The sequence below is a fragment of the Danio aesculapii genome, chromosome 22, assembly GCF_903798145.1.
Source record: "Danio aesculapii chromosome 22, fDanAes4.1, whole genome shotgun sequence".
Lineage (NCBI taxonomy): Eukaryota > Metazoa > Chordata > Actinopteri > Cypriniformes > Danionidae > Danio > Danio aesculapii.
This window is the reverse complement of record NC_079456.1, coordinates 34,861,901-34,879,163: the sequence shown is the minus strand read 5'-3', so window position 1 is coordinate 34,879,163 and position 17,263 is coordinate 34,861,901. Positions and strand designations below refer to the sequence as shown.

The 17,263-nt window shown below is 37.3% G+C and overlaps 1 protein-coding gene and 1 non-coding gene across 2 annotated transcripts; one reads left to right on the top strand and one right to left on the bottom strand.

The window, feature by feature from the left end:
* Positions 1-56: 56 nt before the first annotated feature.
* Positions 57-16,686, bottom strand: ifi44g (interferon induced protein 44g). Its single transcript, XM_056448111.1, has 8 exons — positions 16,639-16,686; positions 13,921-14,189; positions 10,704-10,752; positions 10,175-10,373; positions 8,514-8,672; positions 8,035-8,206; positions 6,590-6,690; positions 57-3,292 (listed from the first exon to the last, which is right to left on the bottom strand). Exons 2-8 carry the CDS (start codon positions 14,153-14,155, stop codon positions 3,125-3,127), a joined length of 1,083 nt encoding a protein of 360 aa, XP_056304086.1. The 5' UTR covers positions 14,156-14,189; positions 16,639-16,686; the 3' UTR covers positions 57-3,124.
* Positions 5,163-5,234, top strand: trnag-ucc (transfer RNA glycine (anticodon UCC)). Its single transcript has one exon. It is a non-coding gene; the product is annotated as a tRNA-Gly (tRNA).
* Positions 16,687-17,263: the final 577 nt, after the last annotated feature.

Sequence of the window (17,263 nt, the reverse complement as noted above, 5' to 3'; positions counted from 1 at the left end):
TTTTTTTCTTGCAGAGAAAGTATAAAACGTAAAAGGCAAAATCTTTTATTGTCCGTAGTTTAAAAGAAGTCTCATACATTGTTTATATTTGGTTTTAATATCATTTGGGTAGATTATGCAGTACAGAAACTCTAACCAGACATAATGATACACCCATTCCACATCAGTAAACACAAGTAAAACCCAGAAACACAGTAAAACCATCAGTAAACACAAGTAAAACCCAGAAGAGTTCCATGCATTGGAGATGTTCAGCTAAAGCATGAAATGTAGACAGAATGTTACAAACCATTTTTTAGCTAGTTAAACATTTTCATTTATCTCGCCACATAAATGTGTAAGTTAAGGCAAAGTCCCTATAAGGCAAGTCATTTCACTCGGCAGCCATCTCTGAAACGGTTTAGGCATTCTGTTTGAATGGGGAAACATCAAATTCTTCAAAATTGCTTTCCAAGCTTACGATTAAATTTCTTATTAGGAAATCACCAATAAAATTAAAACAACAACTGTCTCATAAGTTTCATTTTTAAATGTTTGAATCACACAAAATAATAACAATAATAATAATAATACATTTTATTTATAATGCGCTTTTCTAAAACCCAAAGCGCTAGAAAAAAATCTGCAGAAACACATGTGTGGTTCAAGCCCCTCCCCCGGAGAATCATCAGTCTATATCAATCGCTGATTGGCTCCTGTACTAGTAGGCGGGGCTTCATTGGCTTTTGTACTAGTTCATTCGCCATATGACCATTTTCCCTTTTCAAAACTATACGAGTGACACGTCTTGTGTATTCTAGAATCTTTGGTAAAGGCCATGTCCACACTAAAGCTTTTTGTTTAAAAACGAAAACATTTTCTCTCCGTTTCGGCCTTTCGTCCACAATGAGATGGGCTGCGTCCGAAACGGTATACTTCCATACTATATAGTACGCTAAAATCAGTATGCGAGCCGAGTAGTATGTCCGGATGTATGTATGTAGAAGTACCCGGATGACCTACTACTTCCGGCGAGATTCTGAAGTGCGCATCCCATGCACGCTGTGCTATCCCATGATGCTCCGCGAGCGAATTCATGAATGGGAGTGAAGCGGCGCAACTGACGCGGGTAAGTCATGTGACCATGACAAAATGGCAGATGTAGTATGTCTGAATTCCATTCATACTGCTCACATTTATACTGTATAGAATGTACTTTTCTAACGACCGAGTAGTACGTTTAAATACAAATGCAGTACCTACTGAGTAGTAGGTGGTTTCGAACGCAGCCATGGTGTTTTTAGGAAACGAAAGCGCATGTTTTTGTGGACTGTAAAAACAGAGGCTTTTAAAAATGATGACACATTTTAGTCATGTGATCCAGTCATGTGACCAATTCACTAACATGGTGGACGACATTGTACATCAGATGTTTTGCTGTCTCTTTTGACAGCTTTATTAAAGATTATTGTGTTTGTAGATGCTCCACATTGCCTCTCTTTTTAAAGACACAGAGTATTCCCTAGGAGCTGTTGTTCAGCGGCTGAAGCAGGCCACAGTTGACAACATTTAGCTGTGACATTTCAAAGAGATGGAAAGTAAATAAATGGCAGGCTGATGTGATGCAGGTAAAAACGTCTTAAACCTCTGCACATGTGCAGTACATAAACAAAATCGTTTTCATCTGTTTTAGTCTGGACTAATGAATGTATTGAAAACAATAGTGTGGACATGGAGTTGCTTTTAAATGTATCCAGATTAGTGTAGACTAAGTCACATGAAAGGGTCAGTTCACACAAAACTGAAACTATCTTCATTTACTCCATTTACTCAGCCAGCCTTCACGCTTTACTAACTTTTCTAAGGTTATTTTTCTTCTGTTGAAAACAAAAGAAGATATTTTGAAAAATGTTGGAAACTTGTAACTACTGACTTCCATAGTATTTCTTTTGCATACTGTGGAAGTCAATGGTTACCGGTTTCTAATATTCAGTAATTTTCTTTTCGGCTTAGTCCCTTTATTAATCTAGGGTCACCACAGCAGAATGAACCACCAACTTATCCAGCATATATTTTACACAGCGGACGCCTTTCCAGCTCCAACCCAGTACTGGAAAACATCCATACCCACTCATTCACACACATAACGGACAATTTAGCCTACCCAATTCACCTATACCACATGTTTTTGGACTTGTGGGGGAAACCGGAGCACCTGGAGAAAACCTACATGAACACAGGGAGAACATGCAAACTCATATAAACGCTAACTGATCCAGCCGTGGCTCGAACCAGCGACCTTCTTTCTGTCAGGCAATTGTGCTACCCACTGAGCCACCGTGCTGCCCCCAGTTTGTAAAATTCTTCAGAATATCTTCTTGTGTGTAACGAAATAAAAAACTCCAAAAGGACCACTCGAAGGAGAGTAAATAGTGACTAAATATTCATTTTGGGGTGAACTACCCCTTTAACCAAGCACAGAGAACATGCCCTAAAAAAACCTGAGATCAAACATAAAGATTTAGCTCATGATAAACTCTCACACAATTCAACAGTATAAATGTTGTATAAAATAATATATATATATATATTAGCAAAGAATTACAAGCTTTGGCATTAAGAAATTGAAATGGAACAAACCTGGAATGAATGAATCCATCATGGGAATCTCAAGCACAGGGACTTTTAATTTTCAGCCAGCCAGCTCAAGCACTTCCTGTGAACTGTGTCATGCCAAAATCTCCACGTTTAAGATCTGGTTTCTTTAAAAATCAATGATCTTCCCTGACTAATTGAGATGCAATATACTGTAAAGTGGGTCTCAGAGCGGACAAGAAGCTTTGCATTAAATTACATTGTCCTACGCCATGTTTATCTTACGCCTGTATATTTAATGGAGTATCTGCACCAACCTGCTGCTCCTGACTTTCATCCCATTTTACACTTGAACAGCTAATGAATGCTGAAGTCCATTAAACTGATTATATATTAATTAAATTACATTATCGGTGCTGTAAAAGAAACCGTATGAAATTGAAAATAGTCACATAAAACTTTCCCCGTTAGCTTATCGGTGGCTGAAAATCCCTTCCTATGCATATCACCCATTGCAATTTGTGTGTGTGTGTGTGTTATCTGAAGCGCTTTAATCGCTGTTGTCTAGAAAGTAGAGATTGGCGTATTGCAGGATGTGATCTACGGCTCTGAGCAGCAGAACATCAGTGTTTTCATCCACATCCAGCTCAGAGCTGTAGTTTTTCACAGGGACGATGTAGGACGTGGCCATTCCCAGCAGAGCTCCGGCTTTCTCCATCTGCAGATCAGAGAAGACACAGAGGATCATGGGAAAATCACTGCAGACATCATGACGTGTCTCATTCACATACGCTATTACATGATTATTTCACTTCCACGGTGAACCCAGAGGAAACCAACACGGGAAGAACATGCATACTCCACACAGAAATGACAACTGACCCACCCGGGACTCAAACCAGCAATCTTTTTGCTTTGAGGTGACAGCTCTACCTACTGAGCCACCGTGTCACCACCTTTACAACCATACAAACATATCATTTTAGCGAAGCGTTTAAGTTATAATTGTATAGTTGTGAGTATTGTGTTGTCATTGTGATCGCTCTTATGGAATAAGAATTTTAATTTTTTATTTTATTTATTAATTTAATTTTTAAATTAAAAGAAGTTTAATTTTTGTACCACCGTAGTGCCTTGAGTGTAAGAAAGACACATCACATTCATTTATTAATTTTCTTTTCAGCTTAGTCTCTTTATTAATCTGGGGTCGCCACAGCAGAATGAACCGCCAACTCATCCAGCATTTGTTTTATGCAGCAGATGCCCTTCCAGCTGCAACCCATCACTGGGAAACACATTCACTACGGACAATTTAGCCTACCCAATTAACCTGTACCACATGTCTTTGGACTTGTGGGGGAACCGGAGCACCCAGAGGAAACCCACGCGAACACGGAGAGAACATGCGAACTCCACACAGAAACACCAACTGACCCAGCCAAGACTCGAACTAGCAACCTTCTTGCTGTGAGGCAACAGCACTACCTACTGCGCCACTGTGTTGCTCCAAGACACATTACAAATCAAACTTATTATTATTATTATTATTATCATCACCATCATCATTATCATCATCATCATCATCATTATTATTATTATTATCATCATCATCATCATCATTATTATCATCATCATCATCATTATTATCATCATCATCATCATCATCATTATTATTATTATTATTATCATCATCATCATCATTATCATCATCATCAGTATCATCATCATTATTATCATCATCATCATCATCATTATCATCATCATTATTATCATCATTATCATCATCATCATCATTATCATCATCATCATTATTATCATCATCATCATCATTATTATTATTATTATTATAATAATACATCATCATCATCATCATTATTATCATCATCATCATTATTATCATCATCATCATCATCATCATCATCATTATTATTATAATAATACATCATCATCATCATTATTATCATCATCATCATTATTATCATCATCATCATCATCATCATTATCATCATCATTATTATCATCATCATCATTATTATTATTATCATCATTATCATCATCATCATTATTATTATTATTATTATTGATGAGTTTCTTTCTTCTGTTGAGCACAAAAAAGGATATTTTGAAGAATGTTGGAAACCTGTAAATCCACTGACCTGGAAAAACAAATACTATGGAAGTCAATGGTTACAGGTTTCCAACATTCTTCAGAATATCTTCTTCTGTGTTCAACAGAAGAAAGAAACTTTAACAGAACATGTGAAGGGTCAGTAAATGATGGCAGATTTTCATTTTTGGGTGAACTCTCCCTTTCAGTTGAAAATAAATTAAGGTTTTTGAGAAAAACCTTTGTATATTTTACAAACTGCAGTTTCGGTGCAGCTTCAAAGAGCTCTAAACGATCCCAGATGAGGAATAAAAGTCTGACCTGAAGAAGAAATGAGTCCTTTTCTTTATAAAAAAAACACTTATTTGAGGGCTAGCACTGGATGATCCTCACTGAACAAAGAGAGTTTTGCTAAATTTAGGTTATAAGAAGTGTAGTTTCTCTTCTATCTGGTAAGCTCTGTGCTGCCAGCTAGCATCAAGCGTTGGTGGTATAGTGGTGAGCATAGCTGCCTTCCAAGCAGTTGACCCGGGTTCGATTCCCGGCCAACGCAGAAATCTTTTTCCTGTCTTCAGATAAAATTCAAGTGTCAAATATGAGAGGGCAAAAAGTAGACATCTTAGAAAGTATCACGACAGTACTTCACAAGTTGTCTAGATTATTTTGTAGGTTTGATGAAATAATTAGCAACAAAACTGAATAAAACTGCTTGAATTTTAATCTAAAATAGCAGACATTTGCTGAATATATATTTCACTGTAACATACATTAGTAGCATTTTAGAGATCAATAAATGATGCACTTTTTTAACCACAAAAGCTTTTTTCTTTAATTCTTTTTCTCTAGGAAAGACTCTTATTCCTCAGTTCAGTTCAGTTTATTTATTATTCCATTCAGAAGGGCTCATCTTTACGCCCTGATCACTACTGAGGGTCCCTGTGGAGGGATTAGAACATTAGGGATGAGCCCTTCTGAATGGAACACATTCAGTCGCACCAAACATCTTCCCCGCGCAAAGGATCATGGGTTTAATCAGTTCATGCTTCAAAATCCTGCTTTTTAGAAGAGCCCTTCGAAGGCTGCATTCCAGTCAGCACTCACAAACTTCCCTTCCCTTGTTCCCTCGAGGGAAATTGATCATGCAGGTCTCAGCAGGGAGTTTTCACACCTCTCATTCAAAAAAAGCTAGGAAAAGAGGTGATTCCAGCTGTGTCGCATGTGGAAAGAGGGAAGTATTTGCATATAAAGGGGAGTTTCATTATGTGCATGAAGTATACTTAATATATAGGCCACATACCGAGTTCAATGATCCTTAAATATGACATTTTAAGCCTTAAATGCAAAACAAAGTGTGTTTTTAAACAGTAAAACTCCTATTATAAGTGTTGTACTCCTATTACTGTATATTCACATTATGAAATCAGAACATAAACATGCTGACAATAAGATATTAAGCAGCAGAATTGTTTGAAATATCAAAATATAACTATGAATAATAAATAAGCAACAAATATTTGTTTTTGAAACAGGGATAGAAATCTGAAACACATGTAAAATATCACTGCTCAGCGCACAAACGTAACATTATTAGCATTCGCTGAAAACCACAACATTTTAAAATTCTTTTTCATTCGGCTTAGTCTCTATTTCAGAGGTTGCCACAGCGGAATGAACCACCAATTATTTCAGCAGATGCCCTTCTAGTCACAAGTACTAGGATGTCAATGGCTGCTTTTTCCAGCTTTCTTCAGATTATCTTCCTTTGTGTCCAACAGAAAAAAGAAACTCATAAAACCACTAGAGTGTCAGGAAATGAGGAGGACGTTTTCATTTATGGGTGAACGATCCCTTTAATACTACGCAAACCCGATCAAAACGAAACATTATCATGAATGAAGTGTGACCTACTGTCTGCTGAAGAGTCAAGCTCCTGTAAACCTGGCTGATGTCACTTCCTGTTGCTTTACAGACTTGGTCAGCATGGGTCACTAATGCCACTTGGTGCACACCTGAAAATCAGACATTATTGATGGTGTTTTTTATGTAGCAGTTTCTCTAATCTAATCTAATCTAATCTAATCTAATCTAATCTAATATAATATAATATAATATAATATAATATAATATAATATAATATAATATAATATAATATAATATAATCTGAAAGTGCACCGTGTTTAAAACTATTATCGATTCTCAAGAGTCGAATAAATGAATCAAGTTGGGTTCAGATATTTAGCTTGAACGCATCGACGTCGTTTTTTTAAACGAACGCTGCGGGGCGGTGTGACGCCGTTCCTTTTTTGCGCTTACCAGGTGTCCAGAGTGATTTTGCGAGCCCTTTTACTCAATCTGGAAGAGTACAGTTCTTGAAGTGTAGGAAGGGTAGTGCCAGTGATTCGTTCAGCAGTCCGGACTATTCACTGTAGTCTACGGAGGTTGGTTTTGGCAGCTGAGCCGAACCAGACGGTGACTGAAGTGCAGAGGATGGATTGGATGACAGCTGAGTAGAACTGTACGAGCAGCTCCTGTGGCAGGTTGAACTTCCTCAGCTGACGAAGGAAGTACAGTCTCTGCTGGGCTTTCTTCACAACAGAGTCTATATGAGTGTCCCACTTCAGATCCCGAGAGATGGTGGTGCCCAGGAACCTGAATGACTCTACTGCAGCCACAGTGCTGTTCATGATGGTGAGTGGGGCGAGTGCAGGAGGACTTTCTCCTGAAGTCCACTATCATCTCCACTGTTATGAGCGTGTTCAGCTCCAGGTTGTTGTATCTGCACCATAACGCCAGCAGCTCCACCTCCTGTCTTTATGCAGACTCGTCATCGTTCTGGATGAGGCCGATAACAGTTGTGTCGTCTGCAAACTTAAGGAGCCTGGTGGAGGGGTCTTTTGCGGTGCAGTTGTTGGTGTACAGGGAGAAGAGCAGTGGAGAGAGAACACATCCCTGGGGGGCACCAGTGCTGATGGTGCGGCTGTCAAACACCTTTTCTCACCAAAAATCATAATGATAACAATAAATATATTATTATCCGCACCAGTGAACGACAACACTGCGTTTATTTTAGTTGTGCACTCCACATTTGTCATCTGTCGCTTTAAGTGCTCTTCAAAGACTGCTGGATTCTGATTGGCTGACAATGTTTTAATGATAATTAATAATTAATAAATAGATTTTTTCGCTCTAGCTAATCTTTCGAGACATTTTTCTGGATTTATAACCAAGCTATTTTCATTGGCGATGAGCAGATTGAGCATGCAAAATCACTCCCGACATTAGATGGCACTTTATGAATTAACAAGTCAGGAAACAAAAGTAATGTTATGACTGATAACTCAAAGCCGACTCACCTAAGCTGCTACTGTGTTCTCTTAAATGCTGGAAGGTCGCTCCGAAGCTTTTTGCGTATGAACCCACTTTGGATCCGTCCACCACAAACACCACACAGTGCACTTTATCTTTGGTTCTGGGACTTCTTATGAAGCCCTCAGTGTCTGATCCGACGGGCTGATCAGGACTGAACTGCAGAAACAAAACTGAGTTTAATGGAATAATGCAGAAACTGAACTGTATAGCCAATTTAATAGCTCTGGAAATATGGAAATATGTCAACATTGATCAGAGAAAAACTGATTTACAGCTCTAAAGAAAAAATTCTGAAATAAAAAAAGATTTGTTACAGTAAAAATTTGTTAGGTGTGCCTTGAAAAATTATATAATAAATTAAATGTTACTGCACCCTCAGTCATGGTGTGTAGAGTTATACAAGTAGCTTATAAAAAATAATAAATAAATATATTGTAAATGAACGTGCATGAGTGAATTGTACCTGGTGTCCCTCTGGCGTGTGTCCTTTAATCACAGACAGAGCGTCGTGTAGAGTCAGTCCTGTGCTTTCACCTTCTCCAACACCCATAACATCACACAACACCAGAGCAGTGGCTTCATCTGCCTTTTCTCCAGACCCTGTAATGTTGAACGAACGCAGCTGGAAAACACGAAACAGCAGAGAATCAATTAGGCAAGTCATTGTGTAAGTGAAGTTTAAATTTAAGTGAAGTTTCATAAACTAATTTCGAGAGGAGCACGTGATATGATTGAGCACGTCTGGCCACTCATCTGTAATCAGTAATAATCCAATCAGAGTGATCCTAGTTTACTATAAATGGATCATTTTCTCCCTACTGTTTTATCTTCATTTGGAAGAACCCCCCCTTCCACCCCATCTCCTCCTTTTCCTCCCTTTTCTAAAGGGGGAGCTCTCGAGACCTACCTGATCTTGGATCTCCTGATTTGCCTATCGACCGGGCGGGAGCCCTGGGCTCAAATATCTCCGAGCTCAGGGTTCTCTTTCGGAACAGCATGCCAAACCTGCTTTATACGCCAAGCATATCTAAGTGGGAACTCTTGAAACTAATTTCGAGAGTAGCACACGCTCATGATTGACCCTGCTGGCCCACATTAGCTAATCACAATCCTCCAATCAAAAGATCCTAAGTTTCTATTTATATCCTCATTTCCTTTCTACAACTATCTTCGGCTAGAAGAAACCCCCTCCTCCCCTTCTTCCACCTTTATCCAAAATGAGCGGCATGGTGGCCCAGTGACTAGCACTGTTTCCTCACAGCAAGAATACCAATGGCTCTGGCTCCTCTGTAGACCATCTGGTTTTTCTGTGCGGAGTTTGCATGTTCTCCCTGTGTCTGTGTGGTTTTCCCCATGGGTTCCCCTGTTTCCTCCCACCGTCCAAATATGCTCTATATTACAGACAAAATCAACCTAAGTCTCTTTTCCTAGATGTCTTGCTCTTGGAAAGTTCACCTTAGCCTCAGCAGCGGGGGAGTTTTGAGATCAACCTGAGCTCAGTCTCCTCTTGCCCCGCAAAATGGAGGGAGCCCTGGACTTGAGGATCCCTTGAGCTCAGGGCTCTCTCCTGGGACAGCATGCCAAACAAGTTTTTTATAAATCATGGGCTAAGTTTGAACTCTTGAACAGTGGTTTGTTTTGTGGACGATCTAATAAAATATTGCTTAAGCTAATATTCTGGACCTTAAAATGGTTCTTAATCCATTATTCTAGTCTAAATAAAACAAATCAGACTTTCGCCAGAAGAAAAAATATTATAGGATATACTGTGAAAAATTCCGTGCTCTGTTAAACATCATTTAGGAAATATTTGACAAAGAAAAGAAAATTCACAGGAGGGTGAATGATTCTGATTTCAACTTTGTAATATGTTGTCTTGAGGGTGTCTATGTACAGCAGAACCTTTTTTTCTAACAACAAATCTCTCCTAAGGGAGACAATAAATTTGACCTTGACTAGACTGGCTTGTCTGCAGTCCTGACCTGTCTCCAATTGAGAATCTGTGGCGCATTTTGAAGTACAAAAAAAGATCCCGTACTGTTGCTCAACTCTCTGTTTTTGACCTGTCTGTCGGCTCCATATTCAGTTTCATTACAGCTTTTCCCCAGTTATAGTTATGTATACCTTTTTGGTGAAGCTGGTAGAAGACGATGAGCCCACCATGGCTCTGTTGATGACCCGTCCAGAGAAAACAGACTGGACCGAACTGATGAAACTGGACTTTCCAGCACCGACTGGACCAATCAGCAGGATCCTGGCTTCAGAAACACTCTCGCTGGCTGGTTTAAATGACCGGACGGACTCCAGCAGTTTCTCTCTCGCTCTACAAACACACAGTTAAAGTCAGCATTAAACACTGTTGGACTGCAATGTTACCAAAAATCCTGGAAATGCTTTCGTTTAGGTCACAATTTACGCTATTTAACAATTAAAACTAACACTACTCGCTTGATAAACTCCTAATTAGCTGTTTATTAATAGTTAGTAAGGTAAAAGTTGGGTTTAGGTTTTGGTAGGATTAGGGATGCAGAATAAGATCATACTAATGAACAGTTAATATGTTACAGTAATAATAGACAGGTAATAAGCCAGTAGTTAATAATGTGAACTGTGACCTAAAGTGTTCCAGTGTAAAAGTGGTGTATCTACTTACTCTTCACCCCACTCCATTTTTCTCCACTCATTTTCCAGCATGGCAAAAGCTTAAGAATGAAAATCAGTGGTTATTAAGTGGACACCAGGACTATATAATAAATTAATTAAGAAATTTCTTTTGACAATTGTTAAATATAGGAGTAAATAAATGTGCTTCAGTCTACTATTTTTGCAAAATGATAAATACATTCCTCCGGCTATATTTCATTGCACATTTCAGATGACAAGTCCACTAGAGGGTGCTGTCTACCAGTCTGCGAATCTAAAAATGACTTGCCTTAGAGAAACCTTGGCCTCGCTCCTTGATTCATGCATGTAGTAGAAGAGTAAATACTAGATATGCAAACAAAGCATTATTGGGCCAAAAAATTAATGCTTTACACTTTCTTGAAACCCTGATATGATTCTAATGTGATCCTCATTCCCATAAGGATAGACATGATCCCAACAAAGACTGTGTAACTTCTTTTGCAACTTCTAACGTCTTTTGCAACTGCTTGTGGTTTGTCCCCTGCCGGTGTCCTCTATTTAAATGACCTTTCCCACAGGGGGTGAGCTCTCAAATGTTATTTGCAACCCAGACTCATTGCGAACACGTACCCAGGTCTACATTTCTGGGGACAACAAAATACACAAACGGAGGTATGTCTGCTTTTTGCAAGTTTTTGGTTTTTGCAAATCCACCAGATGATCTCAAATTTCTCTTGCACGTCCTCTTCTCGTATAAATCCAACAGAGGGCGCAATGTACTTTTCAGCCAACCAGGCCTTGCTGTCGACTGACCCACGCACCCCCTTCCCTAAACCCAACCGATAGTGTTTTCAAAAGTTGCACCTCATTCACAATTCCTTTCTCTTGAATTATTATAAACTCAATGACGTCACTTTGTACCCGCCGGTACAGTCTTCACGCTGAACTTTACACAAGGATCTCATGGCCGTGAGGCATCTTCTAAATTTCTTTTCAAACTGAAAGAACGAATTTGCTCGATAAAACGCAAAAAACAACCATTTTTCACTTTTTTTTTTGTGAAATATAAGTGTCCTATTAGTTTTTAGCAGCGTGGGACACATATATGACTGTCAACAGCTCAAAAAATCTGTTCTGGTGTTTAGTGACCCTTTAAAATGTTCATACTATCACCTGACGAATCAAAGACTAGTGTATTCAGCATTGAACTCCACTGTGTTACAAATAGGATTGTTAATGTTTTTATTGCAGTAAGTTATCATTAAAAGGTTACACTGCAGTAGTTAATACGATTCAAAGTGACGTTTTCTATTCATTTTTAAATATTATTACATAAATTAAGAAATTACCCATGGCAACTTTAATGTAAAATAGTTTAGTATATTTATCTTCGGCCTACTGCTCTCAATGGTATTTGATTGTTGGCCCTTCATAATAAAGGTTTGGGCGCCCCTGATTTAAACCATTTGGGCACAAGAAATGCACAAGAAATCAAATTACATTTGATTATTGAATTTCTATACCCAGTGTTAGACTCCATCATAAACCATTAAGCACTGTTGATTTCATTTTTAAGAATCTATTATTTTCATCTGTGCTTTAATTAGATTCATTGTGTATTTTTAGAAAATTGGCACCAGTGTGCTCACCACACACCAGCTACTGGAGTGAAGCTGGTAGTAGCCCCTTTTACACAGTGATACCAGTAAATATCCGGAAAATTTCTGGAAGGACTTTACCGGTTAATTCATAAAAAAGTTGTTCACACAGGCAAGGACGTTACAGAACTTTTCCGGAAAAGACGATTCACACATCCATTCCAAAATACCAGTAAATTCTGACATCATTAACCAGAAATGAGCTCTAAACGACAGCGCTTGTATTTATAAACATAGAAGGGGTCCAACGTTTATGTTTTGTGTAGAAGGGGTCCAGCGATTTCTCTTTTATTTAAAGCTTTATCATTTATGAGGCTGCTTTGTGAGACATCCAAAGGAACGCGAACCACAGCTAAATGTACACACACTTGACTACATTACAAATGATGTGGATGGGTAAGTTAACAACTTATATGAAAACATATGGAGGGACACTTTCGCATGTCGAGATGTTCATAATATATGTCTCTGTGCTGGTGCTCACCGGCTGCTTTACTTGTACACACGTCAAGCAGTAAAGGTAAACAAACAGCGGTTTTTCATAATTTTATCGATAATTTTTTACACAGCTGGCATTAAGAAGAAACAGAAACATTATCTGACTTAACATCCAGCAGCTAAATGTGTCTGGAAAAATATTCAAAGGCTTTTAGTTTCATAAACAGTGCGGATGGGAATGTGCTGAGTGTTCTGATTGGCTGGAGTAGACGTCTCATGTCAGCGCTGCAAATTACCGGTAATGTTACAACTTCTCATTGCCAGAACAAATTTACCGGAATTTTCAAATTTTCCCATTCACACATGCAGACCTTTCCGGAAATCCAAAAGACAGCACTCACTGACAGTATAGTATCCCCTTCACTTTACTGGGGCATTAGGACTCACACAGACAGCAGATTGAGCACCCCCTGCTGGCCTCACTAACACCACTTCTAATAGCAACATAGTTTTGCCATGTGGTCTCCCATCCAGGTATTGACCAGGCTCAGCGCTGCTTAGCTTCAGTGAGTAACCGGTCTGGGCTATATGGCTACAGCTGTAGAGTAAATATTTAAGTGTTTTGCATAGGGATTTTAGTATCTCTACCCTAAATTATCTCTAAATTAATTGGATACATCTAAAAGTATCAGTCAATTACCTCTGTCTAGTGACTGGCGAGAGTGTAAGCGTGGACTCCGTGTATTCGGCCGACTTGTTCGTCCTGGGCAACATGAGCACCCACATGAATGAGAGTAAATAAAAAATAAGAGTTAAAGTGAAGAGTAGAAGAGTAATATATAAATGACCAGTTATCACCCTAAAACTTGAGGCCCTATCATATAGTAAGTGAATTTACGCTAATTACTTTGTGTACTGAAAAAGACTGAACACACAGTAAACCTTCAACCACCAATGGACACCATCACGGTATCGCCATATCAAGAGTCAAAATGGTGACAGAAAATGTCCTGCTGCTTTTAAATGATGATGCTTTTTACATCTTCCTCACATTATAAATAAACCACAGAGGACATGCTATAATAACAATGCACATCATAAGCCCTATTAAGGTTTCTGTGAGGTTGTTAGGGTTGTTGTGTATCTTACCTAGAGAGAACTGAGGCGCTGTCACAGTTTCAGGTGTATGAGCAGAGCTGCTGACGGCAGAGGAGACTGAAGAAGAAGTGCTGACAGATGCAGGTGTGAAGCTGCTGCCTAAAACAGGGCTTGGAGCCACTGTTTCAGGTTTTTTGAAGGCAAAACTTACACCAGAAGCTGGAGCTGCTGCTGCTACAGGAATGTCACAGCTTGAAGATCCACCAAATTTAAATCCTTGACTCATTTTTGATCAGATTAAGGACTGTTTTTCAGTGTCTCTGCAATCACAAGTACAAGATGTAAGATTCATGGCTACACTGTAAAAAATATCTGCAAATTAGCTGTTTTCTGTATTCTGTGATGCATGTTTTTATTAATGATTGCATTACAGGACCATGATATTTCATCAGACAACTTTAAACCTTGAAGAGTCTGAAAAAGTGACTTTTATTGACGTTTCTAATAGTTTACAGTGCTATATTGTCTGGGTTGGTGTTAGATATTACGTTACAAAAACCTTGTAATAAACTGCAGCACATTTGCTGTTATTTTACACTTCTTTCACTAGATGTTATTTCTTTTATGTTTATGTTATTTTCATTTCTGAACATAATAGTTTTAATAACTCATTTCTAATAACTGATTTCTTTTATCTTTGCTATAATGACAGTAAATAATGTTTGACTAGATATTTTTCAAAATACAAGCATTCAGATTAAAGCGCGATTCAAAGGCTTAATTAGGGTAATTCTGCAAGTCATTGTATAACAGTAGTTTCTTCTGCAGACAATCAGAAATATACATTGCTTAAGGGGGCTAATAATATTGACCTTAAAATAGGTTTCAAAATATTCAAACCTGCTTTTATTCTAGCCAAAATAAAACAAATAAGCCTTTCTCCAGAAGAAAAAATATTATAGGAAATACTGTTAAAATTCCTAGCTCTAAACATCATTTGGGAAATATTTATTTTTAAAAAAATTCACAGGAGGGCGAATAATTCTGACTATAAGAGATAATCGTTTTGAATAATCGTGATTACAATTATGACCAAAATAATTGTGATTATGATTTTTCCTAAAATCGAGCAGCCCTAGTGAAACCCAACATTTTTTACAGTGGATGTGAAGTCTGACTGATCTATTTGATGAACAGTAATAAATAAGTAATTTACTAGTAGTAAATAAGCCAAGCGATTCATGTTTAAACATCTAATAAAGGTATATTAAACGCTAAATTGCTTGGTGAGAGGAAACAAAATGTAAATGACACTTGAATCAATTGGGTGTATTTTAAACTTGGCAGGTAACTTACTTTTTAATTTTATTTTAATGACATTGTGAAAGAGTTTTATTGTCAAAATGTAGTTTTAAAACCTGCCATTCAGATTTAAGAGGTCATTTTGTTTCTTAACATGCAAAACTAGACATTGAAGGATGTTAATTAATAGAGTAGCACGCAAAATAACTTAAAAGATGATATTTATTCAGTAAAATAATTATTAAATATTATTGTAAATATTATTATTTACTGTTTGTTTAGTTATTATATTCATTCATTCAGATATGAAAAGTGATAGATCTGTGGCTCAAAAACTGACATGAGATCCGTTGCATGTTTACAATACGTCTATTAGACATCTAGACATATGGCCTGACTAAACGAGGCTAATTTGGGCGGCGAATAGCTCAAAACAAGACTAGTCATCTTGTACACAGGAATAATTGACTACACACTCAAAAGATGACATTTGCTGTTTGTTTAAATTACTTATTTAAAATAAGCTGGAACAACACAATTCTTGAGGATTATTGCAAAATATTTATTGTTTTATGTTCAACCCACTTCAATCTGTAAAGCTTAATAAATTAACTAAATTCCTTCATGTAGCCCCAACACAAATCAATTATGTGGATGCCAGCATTTTTACAGGGCATGTGAAGTCTTGTCTGATCTATTTGAAGAATAGTAATAGATAAGTATTTACTAGTAGTTAATAAGATAAGACATCGATGTTTAGACGTCTATTAGATGTCTATTAAACTCAAAATTGCTTGGTGAGAGGGAACAAAATGCGAATAACACTTGAATACATTGGGTGTTTTTAAACTTGGGGATTATTTGCAGTTATCTTAATTTTTAATTTTATTTCAAGACTAGACATTGAGGGATGCTAATTAATAGAGTAGCACACAAAATAACTTTAAAGATAATATTTAGTCAGCAGATTATTTACAGTTTTTTAGTTATTATTCATTCATTCAGATGTAAAAAGTGATGGCTCTAAAACTGACACGAGATGCGAGATTTGTGTTAATCATTAATATAAGCAATAATATTAAAAATGGTAAAATTAAATGGTATTTAAGGTTGTTATCGATATTGTTAGTGTTATATCAACAATAAGACAGCTTTACATTTTGATAGCATAAGGAAGGACTTGCCTATAATGCAGTCTAACTGACATTAAATCATATGTGAGAAACAGAAATACAGTAAGTCAATTTATGACAGGACACAGTTTACATTTTAACAGTTAAACGACCACAGAAGGTCGAAAAAGTCACTTGTTGTTTGCATTGACAGCTAACACCAGGAGATATCAGCATCTTTCCGTAGCAAATTCCCTCGTTTTTAACTATACACTCAGTGAAGTGTTTCGGCGAAGAATAATTTTATTAAGGTAACGTAAAGGGTCAGTGAGAAACGAAATTAAAACACACTTACGGCCATGAAGCGCACGAGAGGCTGGTGCCCAGATAAAATGTTTTCGATACTGAGGAAACGAAAGTTATGAAGGCTGTTCGACATATGAAGCCACTAGAGAGCAGCAGTTCAACACTTATTAGGTGTTAAAATAAAATACTGACGACAAACAAACATATTTTAGAGGTTTCAACGACAAATTACATCGAGTTCCTTGCAAGATTAATGTTTATCAAAATTGTATTAGCCATTAGCAATTTAGCATCCAGGATGAGACTATTTAGTATGAACAATAATTATTGCTTAAGCGAGGTAGTAGCCGCTTAGGGCCCAAGGAAATCTGGGGACCCCCAATACATATCTAGAGTTTTAAACTATACCTTTAAACTAAATACAACATTGTTTTCTACCATATTTTTTATGGTGAGAGTTTAACTATTTTAACGTAATTAAATATTATTTAGCAGACAATCTAATATAATGTTAATATTGTTATGTAATAATATTATCAAATAAAATATCCATCATGGAGCAGTCAGGCAGTCAAATTTATAATTAAAAAATATTATTTTTAAATGTTAATTCATTTTATGAAAATGAATTACTTGAAATGTAGAGATTGCATTCATTAAAAATGTCGAAAAGA

Coding starts and splice junctions, on each gene's coding strand:
- ifi44g (XM_056448111.1), bottom strand. CDS start 14,155: ATGAGTCAAGGATTTAAATTTGGTGGATCTTCAAGCTGTGACATTCCT. Junction 8,207..8,513: donor ACACGCCAGAGGGACACCAG/GTACAATTCACT, acceptor TTGTTTCTGCAG/TTCAGTCCTGATCAGCCCGT. Junction 6,691..8,034: donor AGAACACAGTAGCAGCTTAG/GTGAGTCGGCTT, acceptor TCTGATTTTCAG/GTGTGCACCAAGTGGCATTA.